The 24,845-nt window shown below is 39.1% G+C and overlaps 1 protein-coding gene across 8 annotated transcripts in view; it reads left to right on the plus strand.

The window, feature by feature from the left end:
• Window positions 1–24,845, plus strand: part of GPATCH2 (G-patch domain containing 2) — a 195,307-nt gene that overhangs the window by 11,118 nt on the left and 159,344 nt on the right. For all 8 annotated transcript variants that reach the window (XR_010922974.1, XR_010922975.1, XR_010922977.1 and 5 more), the window contains exon 3: window positions 7,290–7,351. Coding sequence is in view for 4 of the 8 variants with exons in the window: in XM_067564947.1 (XP_067421048.1) it covers window positions 7,290–7,351 (62 nt within the window). In the remaining 4 variants the exon portion in view is untranslated. The remainder of the gene's footprint in view (window positions 1–7,289; window positions 7,352–24,845) is intronic.

Genomic DNA, 24,845 nt, shown 5'->3' on the forward strand with positions numbered 1-24,845 from the left:
GCCGTGCTATGCAGTTACATGCTAATATCTGTTCTCTGTCAGGTGACATTGTAAATTAAGAGGTGGGCACCATTATTTCCCATAAATATAAAAAAACTTGTTTGTCTTAGCAATTGGCTGGACAAGAAGTAGGACTGAGTGGACTTGTAGGCTCTAAAGTTTTTTTTTACATAGTTTTGTTTTTGAGTGCAGTTATGTTTAAAAAAATAATTCTAAAGAAATACAATTTTTTTTTCTTTTTTACAGTGCAAATATTTGTATAAAAAATAAAGTGAGCACTATAAACTTTGTATTCTGTGTTGTAATTGAAATCCATATATTTGAAAATGTAGAAAAACATCCAAAATATTTATAATAAATTTAAATTAGTATTGTTTAACAGTGCGAATAAAACAGTTATTAATCCTGACTGTGTTTTTAATCGAATTAATTTGTTTTGCATTAATTGCTTGAGTTAACTATGATCAATTAACAGCCCTAATTTTAAGCAGTTAATATTAGGGGTCTTTCTTGATCCAATAATACTAGTATATTACTACATCAGACATATTGTGCAATGTTAAATTATTGGAATTCAGAAGAAATCTGATGAGTGGCAGAGAAGCAGCAAAGGAAAACGATTCCTTGAAGAAAGTATGTATTGATTGTTTCAATATTAAGACCAAGAAAATAGGAATTTAAAAATGACTTAAATGTTAAGTTATTGTTAAGGTAAGATTCTGTCTCAGGTATTTTTAGTAAAAGTCAGTTCGCAGCCAATAAATAAAAATTCACAGAAGCCACAACCTGTCCCTGACTGTTACTAAAAATACCTTGGGGGGGGGGGGGGGGGAACAGAGCTGCTGGGCTTGCAGCTGCTTTAGCCTTGCTGCGCCAGCGGGCTGGCTGGCCAACAAGCTGGCCAGCGGTGGCCCAGGGCTAAGAGGTGCTCCAGCCCTGCCCCAGAAATCATGGGGGTCCCAAAAAGTCACAGAATCTGTGACCTCCGTGGCCAAATCTTATCCTTAGTTATTGTGTTATACATGGTATTTCAACTAGGAATCAGTCACACACAAGGAAATTAAATAGCTTAGATTTTCTAACTTGTAGGCACTGGTGCTTTTGGTTATCATTATTCATCAGAAGATTCAGTGTATGAATACACCCGCTAGACAGTCTGTGTGTCATGGGCATAAAAGGTCTATAGGTTGCCAAGTATACACTTCACTTATGAAATGCAAAAACCAATGTATAGTTCAGAAACACCTGAGCTTGCCATTAGAAAAATGAGGGAATGATGACTCTTTGGCAGTATGCCTCATCAATCTATTCCAGACAGCAGACATACCACAATGGTAATTGTTTCCAAAATACTATTTTGACAACACAGAAAGGTGTAAGCCATTTTTCCATCACACACAAGTGCTGTGTAGTCTGATCTATAGATTATGTAATAATTGCAATGCTTACTTAAGAATTTCCAGTTATCACTTTGAGGGTAGCCAGGTTCTTGCCCGAAGATCAGGCCCACTATTATTAAAATTACTATATAGCTGGGAACCTCATGCACAATTGCAACACTCACTATAGGAACTCTTCTATATTTATAAATAGTTTATTAATACATTGAGCAAAGTCATAAATACTCTAACTCAGTAAGGTTGATAGACTGCACATCTATATACTCACACCATCCTTTGCAGAACAACCTGAAATGTCAGATATTATCTTCCTTATCACCATCACCTTCCTCATCATCACCAGTGGCCATCATTCTGGCACCTCCTAAGGGCTTCATCTTTCCTACTGCCCACAGACTGGGATGCAACTTTTACAATATGTTATGCTGACATCACTCTATCGAATGCATATTCAGTAGAAGTTTTTCCCCTTTTGCTTATTTTTATTTCCTCATCCTACTAATGTTGAGGTGTCCTTCTGTAGGTTAGTATATTGATGTGTACTACCATTTCATCTCATGATCGTAGCAGTCAACTCTTGCTTAAGCAGATTTGCAGTTATTACTCCCATGTTCCTTGCATAGCACTTACTGAAACATTCTAACTTTTACCATTGAGCAAGGTCGTCTTAGTTCCCAAAATCTAAAGGTAACCATTAATCTATGCCAAGGGTTATGGCATACTTAACCACACTTGTGCTAACTTATGCTTCAGCTAATATCTTACAGGATACAGGCCTGTAGGTTTCTTGCATTGCAGCTGAATATAATCAAAGCAGCTGAATATAATGAAGACAAGCCAATGAATTTAATAGGCAAGCTTGCCCTGTGGGTTCAGATGTTACCTGCAGGGTCTCATAAGCCTGATTATGGTTATCCAGTGTATTTGATTCTGAATGCAAAACTGTGAGCAGGGCAACTCCTATTTAAGACATAAATTCTGGCCAATCTAGTGGTTAGACTGCAGTGTTCCTCAATTGTAATAGGAGTGTTATCTAGAAAACTGCATTGAATCTTTTGCTTGTTGGTCACAGAGTTTACGTGTGCTGTAGAGATGGCATATGTAAGTTCTTGGCTAGGGCAAGAAGACACTATGAGTTTAAAAATCATGCTCCTGTCTGGAAATTCTTTACTTATGACGTTAGGTGTTACAGTATTACTAATAGTTCCAGAGAAAAATTTCTCTGTCACGTTTGTTTTACTTTGTTATTTGGCAGCACTTTACAATCAGTTTTGCCATTTCTCCCTGTTTGTGTATTTTTAACACCGCAATGGGGCAGGGAAACTTTTTTTTTTATTTTTTTTTTGGGGGGGGGGGGGAGATGAAAATGTGACTGCAAAACCACAAAATTTGACAAGCTGATTCAGAGATGTGGGGTACTTGAACTACTTTTAACTCTAATTTTCAATTGGCGACACTTCAACTTCAAGGTTCTCCATTAAATGTATTATTACGATAAGATTTCATCACTTTATCCCACTAGAGCAGTGTTTCTCAATTAAATTTGGCTGCGGAACCCTTTTTAACTTCTGCGGGGCCATGCAATACCCTCTGCTGAAAAATCCGGGACGTCTTCCCCTTTTCGGCGGCGCGGTTTCAATTTTTTGCGGAACCCTGAAATTCATCTCGCGGAACCCCAGGGTTCCACGGAACACCAATTGAGAAACACTGCACTAGGGGAACAAGAAACATACTAACAAACATCTGTGCTACTATCATGTTCTGAAAGCATTGGCAGAGGTAAAAATGTCTTCCTAAAACTGTGTGTTAGTCACACAGAGGTAAATTACTGAAAACATATTGGTAAGATTCATGTCTTCAGTAATATTTGGCTCAGTTAGAGAAATGAAATGAAAACACTAAATAAAAAATGCATGGGATAAATGATGATAAAGAAATATATAGGTGTGTGTCCACAAGTGCTATACTCATTCCTGAGAGTTTGGGTATTTGATAAAAGATTAAAAAAAAAATTCTCAGTAACAATAAGACCCAATTCTTAATTCCTAAAATAGAAGTAAATTTCCTCAGTGTTCAACCTCTAATAAGGTAAGGTGGGTAACTTTCTGGAGTATATATTAAATGTAGCCTTGTTACTATATTTAAAGTGCACAATTAAAATGTAAAAAGTGAAGAAACAATTTACAGTTCCTTTACAATTGCTTGATACTTATCTGTGCACCCACTAACACTTCAGTAATGATTTTTTTGCATTCAATTTTTTTTAATAGAAATGGGAGTGGTAGTGAGAGAAGAAACCTGTAGCTCTTAAAATGTCAGCATTTAAATGATCCCAGTGAGGCACTGATCGGTGATCATAACTCATGGGGATAAATAGGGTTAGTGGATTCAACCTTTGCTTTTTTGCCTGAAGATAGCTGTCTATAAGGCTGATTTTAAAGGTCACGAGCTAAGGATTAATATCAATAAGTTTGTGCCCATCCTTGCTTCATTGATGTATAAATAATACCTTGAAGATTTTTTGGTGCAGGAAAGGTTCTTCACAAACTTTTTTCCTGGTTTATTCTGTAGAAATATCAAGAATTCAAGTCCCTGACCACCTTTTCTGGAGGACTTGAGAAAGAGAAGTTGTGTACTGCAAGCTCTCATACCATAATTGAAGAAGTTTGGGGTATCAAAATCTTCAATACTGTCTTTCCCCAAGTGTTAATTGGTGGTGTTAGCAACTAGTTAAATAGAAATCCCTTCCTTTCTCAATTGCTCAGCTTTCAGAGCCCTGTAATGTCATAACTTCACTATGTAATCTGTCGTCATAATCTTTCAGGATATACATGACTAGAATTTCTGAAGCAAGTTCCCCCTCACACCCCAGTTGACAAAATCCAGACTTCTTTGTCACAAAGCAAACAGAGCAGCACAGCTGGTTTGTGCCCTTATGTTGTGATATCAAACTTTTCTTTCATTAAAAACCAAAAGAACTTGCACTATGCAGCACAGATGCTGAGTCACATTTGAACTATACAATGCGGAGTTATTTTTCCATGCCAATTTTCATTTGTTCCAGGTATGAAGGCTTTGTTTTCTGGATGATTCTGCTGTGTTTATATTTCAGTGCGACCTTACCTTCCACATTTACAATTATCCCAGCAGCAGTTCTTGCAGGACATAGAATGCACTATGATGCCCCAAAGGAGGCAGAGGCTCCATAGTGTTACACTAAAAATCTGTGTGTCTCTTGAGCATGCTCTGCAGAAGTCTTCAAATGCTGATAGCTTTTATTGTATGGCCACTCTGTATATAAACTGATCAGTTTATATGCCTCCGTGAAGATTATTTAAATACCAAAATTCAAGTTGCAAACTTAAAGGGAAGAGATGAGTATGACTTTCTTAGGGCTTGTCTATAAGAACGCTTTGGTTCCTCTCAAGATGAGGTGTAAATCTACTTCAGTAAATATGTCTGTGGACCCTGCTGTTGATCTTTAAAATGATGAATCTCAGCTTGAACCTTAAAATATTATAAAGTAAATCCTAGTGTCGTCTTTCTGTGAAGTACCCCATCTTCACTTTAATTCCTCCATAGACAGTTTTCCATATTTCACAATTCTAAATGTTCCACAACTTTACATTGCACTTCTTTTTTAGAATGAACCTTGTGGCTGAAGCTTTCCACTTACCTAAAAGTATTTCCTTAATGTGCTTTAATTGGTTCCCATTTCAAAGCAGTGTGGATGAAAGCTCACTATGGAACGTTTAGTGTTTGGCAGCAGAATCCACGTGGACGCTTACTGGGCTGCAGGATAGGCGTACACCCAAGCTTACCATGAACTCAGTAAGTGTTTGTATACACAAACCCTTATAAAATGGGAACTCGTGTGCGCAGTGAAGAGGAAGAGTACATTTTTTTTTGTCTTTTCCAAAAATTCAAGTGGCTGAAAGGATTCCTGAAAGTTTTTTTTTTAAAAAAGGAAATACTTTTAGATTGGAAGCGTTAATAAAAAAGTTATCTTTTTGAAAAAGATGTGTGATGTAAAGCTGTAGGACATTTAGAATTGTAGAAGTATGCAGAACTGTCTGGTGGAATTAAAGCAAGGATGAGACACTTTGCAGAAAGAAGACCGTAGGATTTGTTTAGCTTTATAGTGAGTATTTCAAGGTTCAAGCTCTGCTTGATCACTTCTATAGCTCTTAAGATTTGCCATCTTCTTTGTATTTAGGGCAATTATCCTCAGTTAAGTGCTTAAGTCTGTTATTGTATTGGGATAAAAGAAATGTGTAAGTACTGCTTATACAGTAAGAAGTTACTGTATACATGAGACGATACAGCAGAATTTTAAAATATGTTCTTTTTATAGCTATTTCTATACATCCAGAAATATGACGGCTGCACATATTAGCAAGTCACTGCTGCTTGGCTCTCTCCATCAGGCCCAATTTCAAGCCCTGTTTGAGCTGCTTCAAAAGGAAGATATAAAAACAATTAACCATATAATTAGTTCTAGAAGTTGAAATCAGATATTGCCAAAACCTATAACTAATTCAATTGTCAATTTCTGAGGGAGAAATTGGGAAAACTAAATAACTTTGAGTAATTCTTTTAGCAGACAAAAAATTAATGTCTAAACTAAAAAGCAATTAAAACTGCCAATTTAGGAGTAAGGGTTAGAACTAACTTTTAAGATTGGGTGTGGGTAATGAAACCAAAAACTAAATACATATTTTTAAAAAATACTTAAGTTGGTGTCTAAGTTGAAATATATAAAATGAAGTGGATTTTGCTTCATGTTGAAGGCAAGCTATATAATATAGGAAAAATACTTAAGTTGTTTAATTTCCCTTTACATAACGTATATAAGAGCTACATTGAAAATTAATTTGAAATGCAATTCTTTTTCTTGAATTTGTCTTTAGGTGAACAGACATGATTTTTAAAAATCAATCTATATTCCATTATAAGTAAAATATAAGAGAGTGTATTGTGAGAATACAGTTCGTTGAAGAGCATAAAAGCATTTTTCCACTTTACCCCTCTTTCCTTCACCCCCGACATAAACTCAGCATCATGGTTTGTGCTATAGTTTAAGCTCAAGAGGAGGTTTAATATTTAGAGATACACTTTTCATTAACAATTACATGAGATGCTTGTGTGCAACCAAGGGAGAACAAAACACTTCCACCCTCATCCATGGTTTCTAATTTTATTTATAAAAGTGAATGTGCATATATACTATGCATTTACCATATAGACACACATTCTTGTTTAAGGCCACAGCCGAAGTTACAGAAAAATAAATTATAACCTACATTTTCTCTTTTCCTGTTATAATCAGATTGATCATATTCATTTTTTCTCAGTGAGACCTTTACTTTGATTTAGTGGATTGTCGTTGCAAACTTTTCTTTCTTACCAAGTAATATAGTTGTAGTGAATCCTTAAGCAATGTATTTTCCAGAATATTTGCAAATGTTAAGAAAAGTAATTCCTTCTCCAGGCTCTTGTATTTCATGTGTTGAAGAAAGGCTTAGACTGCTTTTGTTTGAGATTTTTCCTATTTTATCGAGCAGCAGTGTTCTGGGATCAATCTGAATTGTGTAGCATAAGAAAGGAGCAGTGAGCATTTGATGGAAGCAGATAATAAAATGTATCAATTGTGTCTGCACCTTGCTGCAGTCACATCTCACTGTCAGGGTCCCATTAGATTCCTGTAGTTTTATGTGACAAAAATATGTTCTGTAGTTAATGGAACTAGGATATTTGCAGTTTGATTAAAAACAAATCTTATTTTCTTTTAGATCTTTGTCAGACTTTAGTTCCATCTGAGAACAGCCTTCTCTCTCAAATTTTACAACTAAGAGATCAATTGTTCTTTCTTTCTTTTCTTTCCTACAGCGAATCCAGCAGTCTGAGCAGCAGTGATGCCGGTTTGTTTACCAATGATGAGGGAAGACAAGGTACTGAAACATCGTTAATTTTTTTTCCAAACTGTATCAGTTTAAATTCTGTAATCATTCTGAGTTATTTCATAGGTTGATAACTACATGCCCATTGCTTTAACAGACTGCCTAGTTAATTGAGGTATAACTTTTCTTCCAGTTTCTTAAATGTTATAGAAAGGTATTCTGTTTCCAGGAAGTAATTAAATTCCTTGATTATCTTAAAAGGCTAGTAGGTGAAGCTTGTAATATTAGGGAGGATTGTGTTTTGAGACCAGTATTTGAGACTATACCTTAGTCTCATCTGTATTCTGACAAGTTCTCAAGAGACTGGTAGTCCTTTCTAAACTTATCCGGAATGTCTTTAAAAAAACAAAAACGAAGAAACAAACAAAAAACTAACGGCTGAATTTACAGATGCCTTATTTTCATTCAGTGATAATAGGTCTCTGAACAAAGACTAAGTAACTCTCTGTCTCTTATCAATCCAAAATAAGACTGAAAAGTCCAATATTATTTAGGGAGTTTTCTCCCAACTGAGGATTTCCTACAAATCTGAAACTTCTCATTTTTCATTTGAACAGTCTGTTTTCAGTAAAAATCCCCCTGTAAATTAAAGTGCAGCTAAAGTCCCCATGCTGTCATGTTGGCATACATCAGAAAACAGATTATTATATTTATGAATCATAGCACTTATGAATCAGTGATGAAGTATACTAACACATCTTTTCAATTCAGACGTGTAACCATTTTAATTGTATTTTAAATATAGTATAACTTAATCCCCCTTTTTAGTTACTAATTTTTTTGTAAATGATTATCGGGTTTGTTGAAAGTGCAGATTATTTTCATAAGCCGTAAAAGGGGGCATCAGGTGTGCAGAATAATAAAATATTACAGATTTAGGCCGTATTGGTTTGGTTCTAGTAAGGCTATATTTATACTGTTTCTCAAAAGTTCTCAGGAATTTGTTTTTAATCAGTTTGTGCCAGTTGCACCTTCCTTCTACACTAATGTTACTATACTGTGATTTCTTCAAAGCATAGAGCCAAATCCTACACTCCTCGTTTGTGAGAGTAAGGCAAGCAACATTTGGGCCTTAATTATATATATATTTTTACTTCAATTGACACAGGACTCTTCTTTAAGGGATTTAGAGTACCCTTGAAATACCAGTTGGCTCAGTTTTTCTGACTTGAGAGCAGAAGCTTTTTCAATGAAACATTTCCAGCAGATAATATGGTTCCCTGTCCCATGGCATTCCCTCCAGCATTTTGTGATTTTTTTTTTTTCCCCCTTCTGTTTTGTATTGCTTAGTGCACAAGATTATCTAATGATTTTCCATCGTTTTCTTCCTGGGGGGGACATGAACTTTTGGCAATGATTTGTTTTATAGCCTTCAAGTCCTCTGCAGAAATTGCCTGTTTCATTTCCTTTTACCAGCTATTTCTCTGTAAAGTTTTATAATTCATTCCTATTTGTTTCTTGACCAGAGATATCTGTTGATCTTGTAATTTCCTTGTGTAGTGAGCTATTATGGGGTCTAGTGTTAATTGTATTACTTTGGTTGTATAAAATGTCTTAACTGTAAGATTAAAACAGTAGTTGGCTTTCTGACCTACTGTTTGGTGTAATTGTGTTTGATTTGTTTTTTAAAGCACCTGTATTTTCCTGTATAAAATAATCTGGGACATAAATGGTATTTACTTCTGAAACATCCCTCTAAGTATTATTTGTTCTTCATACATTCCAGTGTTGAAAACACGGGAAAGCAAGCATCATTTCATATGATTTTCTTGAGCGGTTTATTGGTCAGTAAGTAGCAATTTTTTTCAGTGGTATCACGTTACCTTTTTCAATTCAGAACCTATTCAGTTTGATCATTTTTGAGCCTTTCCAGTGAAAACTTTAATTGAATTGGAGAGGATTAGAACTATAAATTTGGCAGGACTAGACCTTTAATTTATTAAAAAACTTTATTTTTTTCTTTGTTCCTATTTCATGTTGGATCTTGATAATTCTCAATTATTTGTCTATTTTGTGAGGGTTTCTAGTGGAAAGTATTTGTTCCAAAACAACATTATTGGAATATTTATTGTTGCTCTGTGTAGGAAAGATGTCACAACAGATCATCACCATTTTTAATCTCTTAATTTTTGGTCTAGTTACTGCAAGGGCCTTATCCAAAATTTATTGAAGTCAGTAGGGGTCTTCCCATTTACTTCAGTGGGCTTTGAATAAGGGTAACTGTGTCTTTCAAATCTGGAGAATGATCTTGTTTCCATTAAAACTCTTACTTGAAAGCAGTATCCGGTTGCTGTTGGTATATTGTGTTTAGTTTCAGTTGCATTTTGCTTTATTAATATTTTCTATCACTTAGCATTATAGCTACTGTGTTTTATGTCACTTACCTTCTTCTTCGTGTGATTGCTCATGTCAATTCCATTCTAGGTGTGCACGCGCCATCATGCACAGTTACTGGAATTTTTTTCCCCTCAGCGGTAACTGTAGGGCCAGCTTCGGCACCCCCTAAAGTCCTGCGCACGTGCCTGGTATATGAGGCACCACTGGCCCTACACCCCCTCAGTTCCTTCTTTCCGCCACTGATGGTTGCTGGAACTTTGATTTGCTTGCGATCACAAGTATGCCAGTTCCCCTGTTCTATTGTAGTTAGTAATTAGGTTAATTAAGTACTTCTTTGTTAGTGAAGTGCTGTTGTTAGTAGTTAGTGTTAGGTATTAGACCTGTTAGGGATTTCGACTTGGGAGCAGGGCATGCCCTGCTCTCCGGGCTAGCCCTTCCTGCTCAGTGACCCCCATGAGAGCTGTCTGAAGTGATTGGGGGAGTTACACTTGTCCTTGCAGTGTAAGATCTGCAAGGGCGTCAGGCTGAGGACTCAGAAAGAAAGGGAGATCCACCTAAAAGCCCCTCTCATGGAGGCGGTGTTGAGACCAACAGCACTGGAAGCATTGTGGCACCAGCCTTCTCCTCCGCCGTGAAAGAGGCAGAAGAAACAGCACCTGGACAAGGATCGCTCTCCTGCACCGAAGAAGAGCAGAGATGCAGAGTCACTGGCACCAGGTCAATTGCCGACAGTTGAGTGGCGCCACACATGTTGGTCTCCGGTGACAGAACGTGACAGATACAGATCACCAACACGGAGGGATTCGCGGCACCGAACCCGCTTTCCGATGCTGAGTTCCCGGCGAAAGTGGCGCCATTCCACTTTCCTGGCATCGAGAGTCTCCCCTGCGACAACCAAGTGCCGAAGCCTGCACTGGGTTCACCTGAACGCAGCTGGCAGCACCACAGTTCTGCCATCTTCTTTGCTAAACAACTGTACTTCTCTAACTTAATTGAAGCCCATGCCTATAATCCCAACTGCCTTTTCACCGCTTTGACTTGCTCCTCAAAATCTCTCCTGCCTCCATTTCTCCATTCAGATCTTGCTGATTTCTTCCAAGAGAAAACTGACAAAATACGACATGAACTTTCCTGCAGCTCTCGCCTCCTTGGCCCCTGTCATAGACTCAGAAGTTCCTTGAATGCTTTCCTCCTATAACCCCACCACCTGCCCCAATGACCTCATCCCGTCCTCTGACCTCCTGCATGACCACTCCCCCAGCCTTACTCTTTTTCTTAACTTTTCACTCTCCTCTGGCTCTTTCACCTCACAATACAAGCATATTTTAGTCTCTCCCATTTTTTAACACCTCCTCAACACCCTCTTGCCTCTCCATCTACCATCCTGTATTCCTTCTACCTTTAATCTCTAAACTGCTTGAACAATTGCTGTCTGGAGTTTCTCTCTTCCAGTTCCATCCTAGACCCTCTCCAATCCACCTTACCCCCCTTTGAACTGTGCTACAACCATTTTTTCCAAAGTCTCTGATGAGCTTTTCCTAGCCAAACCTCAGAACAGGTTGTTCATCCTCCTCTTCCTTGACCTATTGGCTGCCTTTGACATGATCAACCATGCTCTTTTTGAAAACTTGTCATTCCTTGTTTTTCATGATTCTGTCCTCTCCAGGTTTTTCTCCTGCCTCACTATTCACTTCATCAGGGTGTCCTTTGGAGGATCCTCCTCCTTCTTTCCCTCCTCCAGCTTTCTGTGAGGATTCCATAGGATTCTGTCCTTAGTCACTTTCTGTTCTTCCTCTAAATCTTATCTCTGGATAATTGCATCTGCAAACACAAAATCAGCTACCATCTCTATGTGTACATCTCACAGATTTACCTCTCTGCTCCAGATCTGTCTCCTCTCTTTCCATTTGAACTAAAATCTCAGCCTATCTCTGACATCTCCTCATGGATGTCTATATGTCTGTTCAAGCTCAGCATGTCTCTTAATCTTACAAGCGCCCCCAACCCCTCCCCCCAAAAAATACTCTACACCAAAAACAAACCACTCTGTTACCTCCTTTCTCTATCACTGTGGACAACACAAACACATCTGTCACTATGGGCATCATCTTTGATTTGGATTTCTCTCTAGGTCACATCCAGGCTATACGTAAATCTTATTTCTTTCTGCATCACATTTTAGCCATCTATACAGCTAAACCTCTCATCCACACTCTTATCCTATATCTTGATTACTGCAAAATCCTTCTCTCCAGTCTTGCCAAATACAAACTTGCCCCTTTCAGGATGCTTCTGCAAAGATAGAGCAATGTGCTGACAAAATTGACCGTGTCACCCCTCTCTTTGCACCCTACACTGGCTTACTCTGTTTTTCTAGCCCATCAAATTTAAGCTACTTGTCTTTACTTTCAGGGCCCTTCAGTCTATTCCCACTTTACCTAAAATCTTTCATTCACTGTTGATGCTTGCCTCAGATTGACAGCTTCATCATCCACTTCTTAAATTGTTATACAAGCACCTTTGCACTTTTCCCCATGCTGCTCCTTGCACTGGGAAGAACTATCTCATTGTCCTCAAAATAATTCTCTTCCATAATGCCTACAAAACATTTGAGAACTGTTAAGCTGCTGGTGTGCTGAGACCTGCTTATCAAACTGACCAAAATTGTGTCGTCATTTACATGTACTCCCTCATCTGTTGTCTCTTATCCTATACTTTGTTCTGTGTTTGTAGAGTGCCTAGCACAATTAGATCCTGGTACCGGACTAGGGTTCCTAAGTGTTGTGATAATACAAGTCATGATATAGCCTTTAATTACATGATCATATACTGTCTCTTTTTTCCACAGGAGCCCTGACTTATTCAGTGCACAAGATGGACAGTGCTCACTAAATGAGTAGATATATTCAATATTTCATTTTATCTTCCTCATTCAGTGTTTGGACCTGTCTTATTTACTTCACAGACTCTATATTAATGCAGAATTATAACTTTCTCATGGGCTTTTTTTAATGACACTCATCACCATAGTATCAGTGTTTCAAAACATTAAGCTTCACAACATCTCTGTGATGTAAAGTGGGGAGGGGTTATTCCCATTTTACTATAAGGAACTGAAGCATAGAGATTAAGGTTTTTTAAAAGTATGCTAATTTTGAGCACCTAAGGGTCTCCAGCTCCCTTCCCTCCCCTCCCCTCTCTGTTCAGAACAGTAGTCCTATTAACTGAATTTCCTTTGTTAGTGTTCGGTTCTTCTGAAAATCAGGCCCCAGTTATCTGTGGTTGGGCACCCAGAAAATGAGGTGCTTGTAATTAGTAGCCATTGACCCGACAGGTTAATGATCCCCGAGAGACAATAATGAGTCGGTTGGAAATTAAGGGTTTATTAAAACAACAGGAATATAAAAACTAGGTTACCTTTTACTTATATGGTTGGAGGGGGGGGGGAATACGGCTATTACTTTTAGAGCAAGTTTTAAATGAAAGCTAAAAGGGAGAGAGGAGAGAAAGGGTTAACATCTTACCAGCATCAGAAAGAGCTGCAACATGACACCCAGAAGCTTGCTGAACAGCAGAAACACAGAAAGACGGCTTGTACGATTCGATACGCGCTCGGAGTCGGTCGGGAGTGGGAGAGATAGGGACCGGCCAGATGATCAGTCTGGCGGATGGTGAGCTCTCTCAACCGGAGCCTGGGTCGTGCCCCGGTTTTATACTAGGGGCTTCAGGTAGCCAAGGTTGCTCCGGATTGGAGGGGAGATATTTGAACCAGGACAAACCTTTGGCTGGGTGATGAGGCAGCTGCTCTCGGTCACCTGGTCAGTTTCAGGAGGGGCGAGGAAATGGCCTAATAAGGTCAGGTCGAGGTTTTGCTGATGTACCAGGTGGTTAGGTGGGGGCGAGAGGTGGATGTATCAGGTACTGTGTTGCAACAGCCATGTGTAAACAGTTTGGTTTTAATCATTTACCCAGCATCATCTGGCAAATCTGCAGTAGAGTTAGGGATGGAATCCAGTTCTCCTGCATTGCATTCAGCTACCTTAAATAAGACCATCATTTCTCTTCTTGAAATCTCCCGCTTCATTCATTACACCTTTCAACTTTAGCAACAAATGACATAGGATTCTTACAGACATAGCCTCCTTCACTATATAACCTTGATCCATTCCCTTAGCATTGCTCATCCTGTGCAGTCAGGTAGGGTTCTCATAGAAAAATAGTCTTTAATCACATGTTCACACATTATCATAATGCACGTGCACTAAGGGATCAGTTGTAGTTACACAAATTTAATTCTCAGTTCCTAGTTTTGGAGTGCTTACTTTTCAACTTCAACTCTTTATACAGTGTTTTATGTAACTTCCCAACCTTTTTTTTTTTTTTTTTTTTTTTTTTTTTTTTTTTTTTTTTTTAAGCAAACTAAAAAAAAAAATCCATCTTGTGGAACCCTGTTGAATCCACATGGGCCATCAACAAAGTTGGAACCTTCAGATCCACAGCACTGACTGCCACTCAAATGGACAAAGCAACTTGTAGCAGGGGTTGACTATGTTTGGTCTGGACCAGCCCCTAGAGGGAAATGAGATGCACCATTGGCAGTGAGTTTTGTAGTGTGTTGAAACCAGAGGAGTGATAACACTACAGAATTCTGGGTTCAATTTTAGGTACTGGAGGGCATGTGCACTAGTGGTTATGTTATTTCAACTCTGTCCAGGTTTCCCTATCCCCCTCATCCAGTTCCTCCGTGATTCCCTCAGGTCCTCAACCTCCCACATATCGGTCAGGCCGCATGTTCTTCTCCAGGGTGCCTGAAGGACAGTCTCTCTGCTCTCAATTCTATTGCCACAGTGGCCTCTAGCAGATAGGAGCAATTGCAACTTAAGGTCTGCTCTCTCCTGCAACCCAGAATGGAGCATGCTCAATCACTCTGTAGAGATTGTGCATGCATAGTCCAGTTGGCAAATACAATCTGTGAGAGGATGGAGCATGCTCAGTGCTGAATCTGAAGAGTTTAGCAGCTAAATTCTGTAAACAACCCCTATTGAGAATGTGTGACCTGTAATTTTATAGAAATTTATAAATTGGTAAACTTTGGGCAGATTCACATGGCTGACAAAAGGCACATACCTGACACTAGGGTGATACCCCCTAAAATTTCAAGTCCCTGGGCCAAAGTATGGAGGTGACAGAGCTTTCCAACAAAATTATTTTAAATATTTTTTACCATGGCCAAAATGTATTTTTTGCTAATATCATTCTCAGAAATGGCTGAATAGTTTTGGCTGAAACATTAAAAATCTACCTCAACCAGATACCCAGCATAGAAAATTTCTGTCCCAAGTGGTTGACATTTGGCAAAGTTATAAGCAACTAAAAATGGGGTCTTACAAGGTAAGTGTCAGGCAACCTTAAACATTGGCATTGCTACCAATGTTGCTCTTCCATAGTTTGATTTTCCCTAGTGTCCTTGATCTGACAGTTTCAAAGCACTTTACAAACATGAATGAATCAGAGAGTTCTTAGCACACTGTTAAAAAATTATAAAGGCACAGGGAACACCTACATAAGTGCCTTCAGGATCAGGGCCTTAAGGTCTAAAAATATGTGGGTTTTCATTTGGTTCAAAATAGGATCCCAGTTATTGTGACTAGTCAGATGAAAAGGAAATTTTTGTATTTTTGGAGTTTGCGTATTTAGGGCCAGACCCTACAATCCTGAGGTATGCAAATAGTATTTTTGTGAGTAGGGTTTACAGTAATGGGACAACTTAATTTCGTAAGGTGGCACAAGAGCTAGTTCATCATTATAACAATTGCTACTATAATAAGGTTGTATAATAGTTTCTAATAGATACATTGGTTGATAATGCTTAGAAACATACACCTTTTGGCAAAGCTTAACTTTTAAAGCTTCTAGCCAAAGGCAAAGTTGAAAAATGAGATAGTGGACAGTCCTTTGAAGAAGTCTAGCTTCTATATCCCAGGTCAAAGATAGGGTGATGTCTTCAGACTTTGCTCATAGGCTGCTGTTTTTGCATTCGCCTCTGACTAGTAGGTGTCTGATAAATTTGAAGCTAACACTGTGTTCACTCCCTGGAGGAAAAAAGGGACTTTCTTTCATTGCCCCTACACCAGAGATTCTTGCAGGGAGGTGCCTCTGCTACCTGCTGGTCTTAAGGGACTTCTAGTTGCTATAAGGAGTTTGCACAACTCAGCTTTATTTTCGTGGGTGTCCTCCATGACTGGATTTAATATCAGTCTTTGTTTCTGCATATCTTCTGGAGGGAAAGAAAAGTGAAACAAACAAATGTGATTCTTTCCAATTTCACTGCTGGCTACATGGTTCTGAATATCTGCATCAAAACTGAAAATTTTGCTCAGCAGATGCTTGTAAAAAGGTAAAAATAGCAACAACCATGTAATTGTTGACTTTTGTAGTATAGATAAGGCCTAAGAGAAAACTGTCTTCTGCTAAAAATAGCAATAGCAAGGATAGTAACTGGCCCACCTACTTCTATTACTTTCAGTGCACTTGAGAACTTCAAAGCCCGATTTGGAACCACCTACATCCTAACGCTAAACACTTGCATTATCTTTTTAGATCTCAAAACAAACAAAAACCCCTTAAAATTCCTTAATGTACATTTAAGGTTAAACAGTTGAAATCAGAAAAAGTCAGGAAATGCAAAAGTTAAGATTCCAACATTAGTGTGGGTAAATTCAAAAAATGTCTTGTATTCCTGATTTTCTGATTAAATCTGGTGTTTTAACATATTATTATGTTCTAAATATAAACCATAAAATATACAGGATATGAAGTACTAGGTGTATTCACATTCACATAACTTCAGAATTTTAACTGGTGCATTTCCTGACTTCGTAAGTGGGGGAATTTTAATGTTGCTGTAATTGAATTGTGTGCTTTATAGCTGTCCAATGCCAACTTTCACCAATAATGATTTATATTTAAACTGGGATTAGGTCACCAGGGAAATGAGTTTGATTCTAACAAAGTCTCTAGGGCATATTTGCCCATAACAAATAATTGAACTGTAGTCCTAACTGTTCATTTCACAATGCTCATAAGTATGAGGTATTTCACAGGAAACCTAAGGGATGGATTCCAGTCTCAAGGAACTTGCAGGCTACTGATGAATTTGACAAACAGTTGCTGTAATTAAGATTGCACAACAGTTTAATGGAAAAAATCTGTTTATACATTCATAACATTCTGAAATGTTTGCCTTCTAGCAAGTATCACACTTCAGTTTCTGGTGAGGAGGGGCTCAATCAGAATGTTCTAGATTAGGGCTTGGGTGTGTTTAGAAACTTGGATCATACTTACACTATGCTTGATTCTTGCTGGTGTCTTCAGTTGCTTATATTTATGAGAGCTTATATTTATACACTCAAAAAAATACAAAAACAAAACATTTCTCATGAGCAATGTTAAATGAGTTGTTCTGTTTAAATAAATACAACATAACCGTTGGCCAGCTTTTTTTATGCATTTAAAGGATGTCTGACACTTTAAAGTGTGGTGATTTATGTTGGGCACTACTTTAAAAAAAACTTGTATCCAAACAAGTTTAAAAAGTTAATATTGCATACAGTACCATTGAAATTGTTTGATAGAGGCCAACATACTGTGTAAAACTTTTTTAGATTGGTGAATAAATAATTATAAGTATTATAAAATACTGAACTGAGTTTCCTGGGGTGGGAGTGGCGACAGAAATAATATAGTATCCTGAAATGGGCAAATCTCCCTTCATAAATTCTTAGTGCACCATTTTTTAGTGGTTTTGACTGTGCATTTCAATTAACTTACTGTTTTTTGGCTTGAAATAACTTCAATAGATGTCTGAGATATTAGGTGGGGCTTTTTTCCCCCAACCTGTCTACATCAGTATACACCAGTGATTCTCAACCTATTTACCATTGTGGGATGCATATGCAGCTCTCTGTGTTATGTGGCCATCATCCACACAATGTATATACTACCTTTATTGGCCCTGAGAATATCACATGGGCTTCAGCTGTGTGCTGATTGGGCTGTGGGTTGAGACCCACAGGTGTACACAAATGTATCATCTGTATAAAGGAAGATCAATTTAACAAATAACTATGCACAATATCTTGCTCATATAGAGAAGCAATTACAGCAGACATTGAAACAACTACCTAGAATGTTGTTTATAATACAATAAAAAGACATGAACAACAGTCCCACTGCTGATTTTTGCCCCAGGTATCTATGAAGAATGTAGGGCTGAACCACCCCAGCAGCACCTTTTTTTTTAAACTTCATTGGATTTGTTGGTGCATCAGGTACTAACTAGATGCATTCCAAGAGAGTGAGGAGAGCAGAGACAAAACCAAATGCACACATGAACTGGAGAAAGTTTTGTGGCTCTACAGTCTCAGCATGTAGGTTCTAGGTGACAAATTATATTACCTTTTGTGTCTGTGGCCTGGTCTACACTGCCGCCAGCAGTCAATAGGAGATATGTGGAGTAGCTTGACTGCACTTTGGTTTCTTTTCTTAGGGACACAATTTCTCTTTTTCAGAAGTAACTGGTAACAGCATCTAGTGACACTGTGGGAGGGTAGAAATCATATAGGACACCTCTAAGACTGTTACTGTATTTTTCATTCTTCTTCAGAGTCAGGTGCAAGAGAACCCAGCAGTGATGGCTTGTTTCTCTCCCTTTCTTCCCTTGTCTTTGATAAAACCTAGAGAGCCTCTGTTAGCAAGCAAGCACAGATGTGAAGAGTCCGGGAGAAAGGAGAATGTACACTTTTAAACCTCACTGTGAATGTGGAAGGGAGGGACAGTTTCATCATACTGCCCCACCTACTATATCCACGACTGTATCCACTAACTCTGGACGCTAGTTCATGAAATAAACACTGACTGTGCTTTAGCCTCAGAATTAACTATGCATTGGAATGAAGGGGAGCAATTGTATCTGTCAGAGCTATTCTCTTAGACTATGCACAGTCCCAGCAAGAAAATGCAGCATGACTTCATATTTGAAAGATTATCTGCACAACTAGAAAGTCTAGATGCACAGGGTTTTGTTTTTACCAATGTCTTTTCCTGCAGAGCCCTAAACTAAGGCTTGGTTGGGGTGGCACAGGGCAAGGAAGTGCTGCTAAATGCCATAAGAAACCTTGGAGCGTAACAGCTATGGATCAAAGATTTTATTTGGAGTCAAAATATCCTTTTTACCAAACTGCCTGTCAGCTAACTTTCCAGATGTAGATCCTCATATTTAGGTATCTTCCCCAGATGAGTGTAGTAGAAATCTGTCTTATGGAAACATACAGCCAAACAATTGCAAGTACAAGATAATGTGTCCCTTGCTGGGCATTTAGTGAAGATACAAATTTCTGTGGAAGATGAAACAGAAATATAACTTTATTCAGAGCATCATGAGTCAATGTTTGACTTGTGGTTACTAGAAAGGGGAGTCATATGGCTTTTTTATGCCATGAATGGATGCATTTTTTTATTGAAAGAACCTGCTGATGTTGAGCTCAGTTAAATTTGCAGGAAGCTCCCTAGCATCTAAACTCATAGCAATTGAAATGTGAACGGAGAGTCCTGACATTGGTAACTTTTTAAGCTAAATATTTTATGGTGAGCAGGCATATGGCTACATGTTGGAGCTGGAGAGCCATTGATCTTATCAATAGATTACAGAGTAAACTTGGAGCTTCAATCAGGTAATAGATAGTGTAACCAGTAGGCAAAGTTAGTTGAATCCTACTCTAAGAGTATGACTAAACCATGTCATTTGAATTCTGTATTGCTAATATGCAGTATAGCCATGTTGGTCCCAGGATATTAGAGAAACAAGATATGTTAGGTAATACCTTCTATTGGACCAACTTCTGTTTGAGTGAGAGAACCTTTTGAGCTTACACAGCTCTTAAGGTCCCTAGTTGTCTTGGAGCTGGACAGCTCTGTGTAAACGTGAAAGGCTCGCTCGCGCTCTCTCTCTCTCTCTCTCTCTCTCTCTCAAACAGACATTGGTCCAATAAATGACGCACTTTGTGTCTCCAATATTGCTAATAAGCAGTGACTGGAGGATTTTGCTTTGTTGATGGTAAAGCATGATATGCAGAAATGCTGGGTGGATATAGAAGTGTTATGTAACATACTTCATTTTATTAGCATAGATCATGAGTTTATGCTGTCAGCTAACCACTTTAGTCACAGTAAGACACAAGTGTGCCTTAATCATACAAGCCAAGAAAATTCCAAAGAGAAGTTGAAGAGCAGCAGGGACAACTGGTTTCTCTAACAGCTTAAAAACTGTAAAGCAAAACCTTTAATCCTAATTAAAGTGCCACAGTACTCTTGTTTTTAAGACTAACAAATTTAATTTTTGTAGGCATAAGCTTTCGTGAGACTCAGCTCACTTCGTCAGATGCAGAGGTAGAATGATACAGTAAATAGGAAACATAGATATACAAGGGCATAGAGAACAATGGGGGAGGTGGATGAAAGCCAGGTACTTGAGGACCCTACTCAATGACTGTCATTAGCCCTCAAGTACCTGGCTTTCATCCACCTCCCCCATTGTTCTCTATGCCCTTGTATATCTATGTTTCCTATTTACTGTATCATTCTACCTCTGCATCTGATGAAGTGAGCTGAGTCTCACGAAAGCCTATGCCTACAAAAATTAAATTTGTTTGTCTTTAAAGTGCCACACAACTCTCGTTGTTTTTGCTGTATACAGACTAACACAGCTACCCCTCTGGAACGTCAATCCTAATGTTTGACAAACTTGCAGCCAATAAATCAGTCTATTCCCCAAATAGTTACAAATCAGTAATTGTACTTGACCCATTCAAAGGCCTTATCTGTGTAAAGAGAGTGAGTATTGGAGGACAAGGTCTACCTTTGATTAGTCAGTGAGGAATATTTATCAGGCAGTTTATATTGACTTGAGGTGGCATTGAAGAACATGAATTCACAGCTCCTTTGAGCTCCTGAGCTGCCGTGAACCCTCTGGCTCCATCTCCACCCTGGCCCCCTTTTCTCTCATTCTCACTCACACTCCCGGCCTACTCCCACATCCGAAAGACTAGTATTTTAAAAGTACAAAGCATCATAAATGCCATGAGGTACCTCTAAGCCATCTGTGAGGTGCCAAGACAGCAAAAGATTCTGGCATCCTCTCCCCTGACAAGATTGCTGCTGAGGAGGAGAGTGGGGCTGTTATGGCCCTACTGAAAATGGTTGCAGATGACATGATGTCCACAATGCCAGCTGCAATTACATTTGATTCTTCCCTATTATATTTGACTGGATGTGTAAGGGAGGCTGAGGGACACATATCTAGCACTGAAGATCAAATCTAAGTATGCAGACTCAAATTTAGCATAATATCTGTGAGGTCAGCTCTTTGAAAACAAATTGCAAACCTTGGAAGGTGACCCTGGTGTAATAACTTGCAAATTGTGGGGGTCTTGGAGGGGCCTCAAAGGGGAAAATCCTTGAGTTTGTCCCCCAGCTCTGTGCAGAGATTGGGGATTGACCAGAGGCTTATGCCTTTGATATAGAAAGGGCACACAAGTACCATGCTCCTAAACCTGCCCTGGCGCTAAACTAAGGGCCATTATTGTACATTTCCTGTGTTATGTAAAAAGCTAGGTGCAAGAATGAATGCTGGGGTGCATTCCTAGGTGCTAGTCTAGGATCATGGTTTTTCAGGACCTGGTGTCAAACGCAGCACTGCCTTTAATAATGCAAGGAACGTGGCTAGGTGCAAAAAGGCCTTAAGTACTAGAGGTTTTCAACTGGAGGTATGGCTGCAACCTGCCTCCTGGCTGGGAGCAAGGACTAGGTGGGAGGCAGATGGCTGCAGCCTGACTCCCTGCTGCGCGCTGGACCAGGTGGGAGGTGGGCAGTCCCATGCTGAGGGGGCCAGGCCCCCAGGCGCTGGCCTGCAGGGGGCACATGGCTGGTGGGCCCTTCAAGCCATGCAGCTGGGAGCCTCCTGTGGCCCCCTGACCCGACTGCATGGGGTGAAGGGTTGCCCAGTGGCCCCAGGTCAGGGGGTAAGGCTTCCCTGTCTGAGCTGGCGCCGGGCTGTGGGACTGGAACGGGAGAGTCAGGAGCCACACAGCGGGTAAGTGCAGGGTGGGGGGGCAGCAGAGTCCAGCGGATAACTGGGCGGGGAGATGTATAGCCAGGCCTGCATGGTGGCTAAGTGTGTGGGGGGAACCTTGTCCCCTTCCCCCTCCTCGGGGCAGCTGGGGGGGAGCACTGTCTTGTGGGAGCTAGGGACCCCTCCTGCCCTGAGGGCGGGAGGGTGGCATGTGAGACTTTGGAGGATACTTCAGGTGAAACCTTGAGATCATAGGGGTACAGTTTCTTAAAAAAAAAAAAAAGTTGAAAACCCTTGCTATATTCCATTTCCAGCCATACTCCATGCACAGCATGGAGAAGAGACCCATGTTTTTCAAATACCTTAAGAGTCCGAAATCTTCCTTAAAGGACTCCAATAAGATTAACTGTCTGCCCACTATGTGCTCCTGTATTAAAAAAAATGGATTTGTGGTCCCTAGTGAACTACAAATAAAAAAGATTTGGTCTAATTTTTTAGAAATCTTTTATTAGTTCTTAGCAGATGCAGATTGAGATGCTGCTCTCTTTTCAGCTCTCTGCCCTCCTTCCTTTCCTTTCCTCTTCTGTTCTTTTTGTCTTTTTTTCTCCTCTACTTATTTTTTGGAGGAAAATTCAATAAACTATAATATTTTTTTAAAAGTCAGTTTATATTGATAATATTGAGCCAACATTTCTTATAGTTTAGTTTAGACATTAACCATTCAAAACACATAAAAAGCAATTATAGCAGAATGATCTGAGTTAAGTAGTAGTATGGGCAACTGCAAGTCCCAGCATTCTAAATGGTATATCAAACCACAATATTAGGTGTCAAGAACCCTAGAATTATGCAGTACTTCATAAACATTGCATCTGTTAAATGCAGAGAAATACACAACCTACAACTTCCAGCTGAGTCTTTTTAACTTAGTGTGTATGAAGGGAGTGATGTGTGTCTCTTAGATGGGAGTGAAATTTGTCTTTTTCAATATAGTTTATTGCCCATGACTACTTGAACTGGCTATTGATAGCTCTATTGATAAGCAATGACAAATGAATACAATGGGGTTACTGTGACTAGTGAGTGTCCTGCCAGTGTTTTCTCTTCTCACTAGCCACATCCCATTATCTCTCAGAAAACAAATGGCTGCTTTTATAGAGCTCTTAGTGAAAGATCTACTGAAGCCTGCCTGCTTTTATCAATAATGTATAATAATAATAATAACTTAAGTAGGCTTCTGAAGGGGAAATTAAACTCTACCGAGACCTAAAGTTAAAACTTGGTGAAATGTTAACTAAACAGTCAAAGACATAGATGTGAGTAGGGTGGCCAAATAAACACTAAAATAACCCATCTTCCTGCAAGTCAGGAGTCTTGGGTTATGTTCCTGTTCTGCCACGGACCTGCTGTGTAGGCTTGAGCAAATTATTTCATCTCTTTGTGCTGTAACTTTCCAGTAAGGAAAATGGAAATAATGAAACTTAACTTCCTTTGAGGTATAAACATTGTTATTCTGCATAGTATACAGTACCAATAATAGCCAGTCTCTTTACGCTGAAGAACTTGGAGTGCAGCCTGTTCCTGATGGAAATATATCGTTTCTGTCTGTGATCACAAAATTGATGTGGCTGGGCAGCAGATTGCTGTTTGCAAGTCATGTTAGCCACCGATGATCCATTCATTGTTTTTGTTTTTTTCCATAGTTTCTGAACTTAAATCTGGGTACAAGAAAATCTGCTTCTCTCCACACCAGACATCAGCCTAATTCAAGTCATCGATCCCAATAGCTGGGGCTTGAGCATGGCATAGTTGTTAATCATAGAATCATAGGACTGGAAGGGACCTTAAGAAGTCATCTAGTCCAGTCCTCTGCATTTAAGGCAGGACTACGTACTATCTAGACCATGTTCCAGACCACGACAGATGTTTGTCTAACCTGCTCTAAAAATTCTCCAATGATGGAGATTCCACAACCTCCATAGGCAATTTATTCCAGTGCTTAACTATCCTAAAAGTTAGGAAGTTTTTCTTAATGTCCAACCTAAGCCGCCCTTGCTGCAATTTAAGCCCATTGCTTCTTGTCATATCCTCAGAGGTTAAAGAGAACAATTTTTCTTTCTTCCTCCTTGTCACAAACTTTTATGTACTTGAAAACTGTTATCATGTCCCCTCTCAATCTTCTCTTTTCCAGACTAAACAAACCCAATATTTTCAAGTCATGTTTTCTAGCTCTTTAATCATTCTTGTTGCTCTTCTCTGGACTTTCTCCAATTTGTCCACATCTTTCCTGAAATGTGGTGTCCAGAACTGGACCTAAGACTCCAGTTGAGGCTGTGTCAGCATGGAGTAGAGCAGAAGAATTACTACTTTTGTCTTACTTACAGCACTCCTGCTAATACATTCCAAAATGTTATTTGCTTTTTTTGCAACAGTGTGACCCTCTTAACTCATATTTAGTTTGTGATCCACTATGATCTCCAGATCCATTTCCACAGTACTCCTTCCTGGGCAGTCATTTCCATTTTGTGTGTGTGCAGCTGATTGTTCCTTCCTAAGTGGAGTACTTTGCATTTGTTCTTATTGAATTTCATCCTATTTACTTTAGACCATTTCTCCAGTTTGTCCAGATCATTTCGAATTTTAATCTTCTCCTCCAAAAGTACTTGCAACCCATCCCAACTTGGTATCATCCTCAAACTTCGTAAGTGTGCTCTTTTTCCCATTATCTAAATCATGGATGAAGATATTGAACAGAACCGGACCCAAAACTGATCCCTGCGGAATCCCACTCAATATGCCCTTCCAGCTTGACTATGAATCACTGATAACTAATTTCTTGGAACCAGTCTTGGAACCCTTGGGACTAATCTCTTGGAATCTCTCAATCAGTTAGGCACCCACCTTATAGTGGCTCCATCTAGGTTGTATTTCCTTAGTTTGTTTATGAGGAGGTCATGCTAGATGGTATCAAAAGCCTTAATAATGTCAAGATATACCATATCTGTTACTTCCACCCCATCC

The sequence above is a fragment of the Emydura macquarii genome, unplaced genomic scaffold (assembly GCF_026122565.2).
Source record: "Emydura macquarii macquarii isolate MOO-44397 ecotype Brisbane River unplaced genomic scaffold, CSIRO-AGI_Emac_v2 contig_2676, whole genome shotgun sequence".
Lineage (NCBI taxonomy): Eukaryota > Metazoa > Chordata > Testudines > Chelidae > Emydura > Emydura macquarii.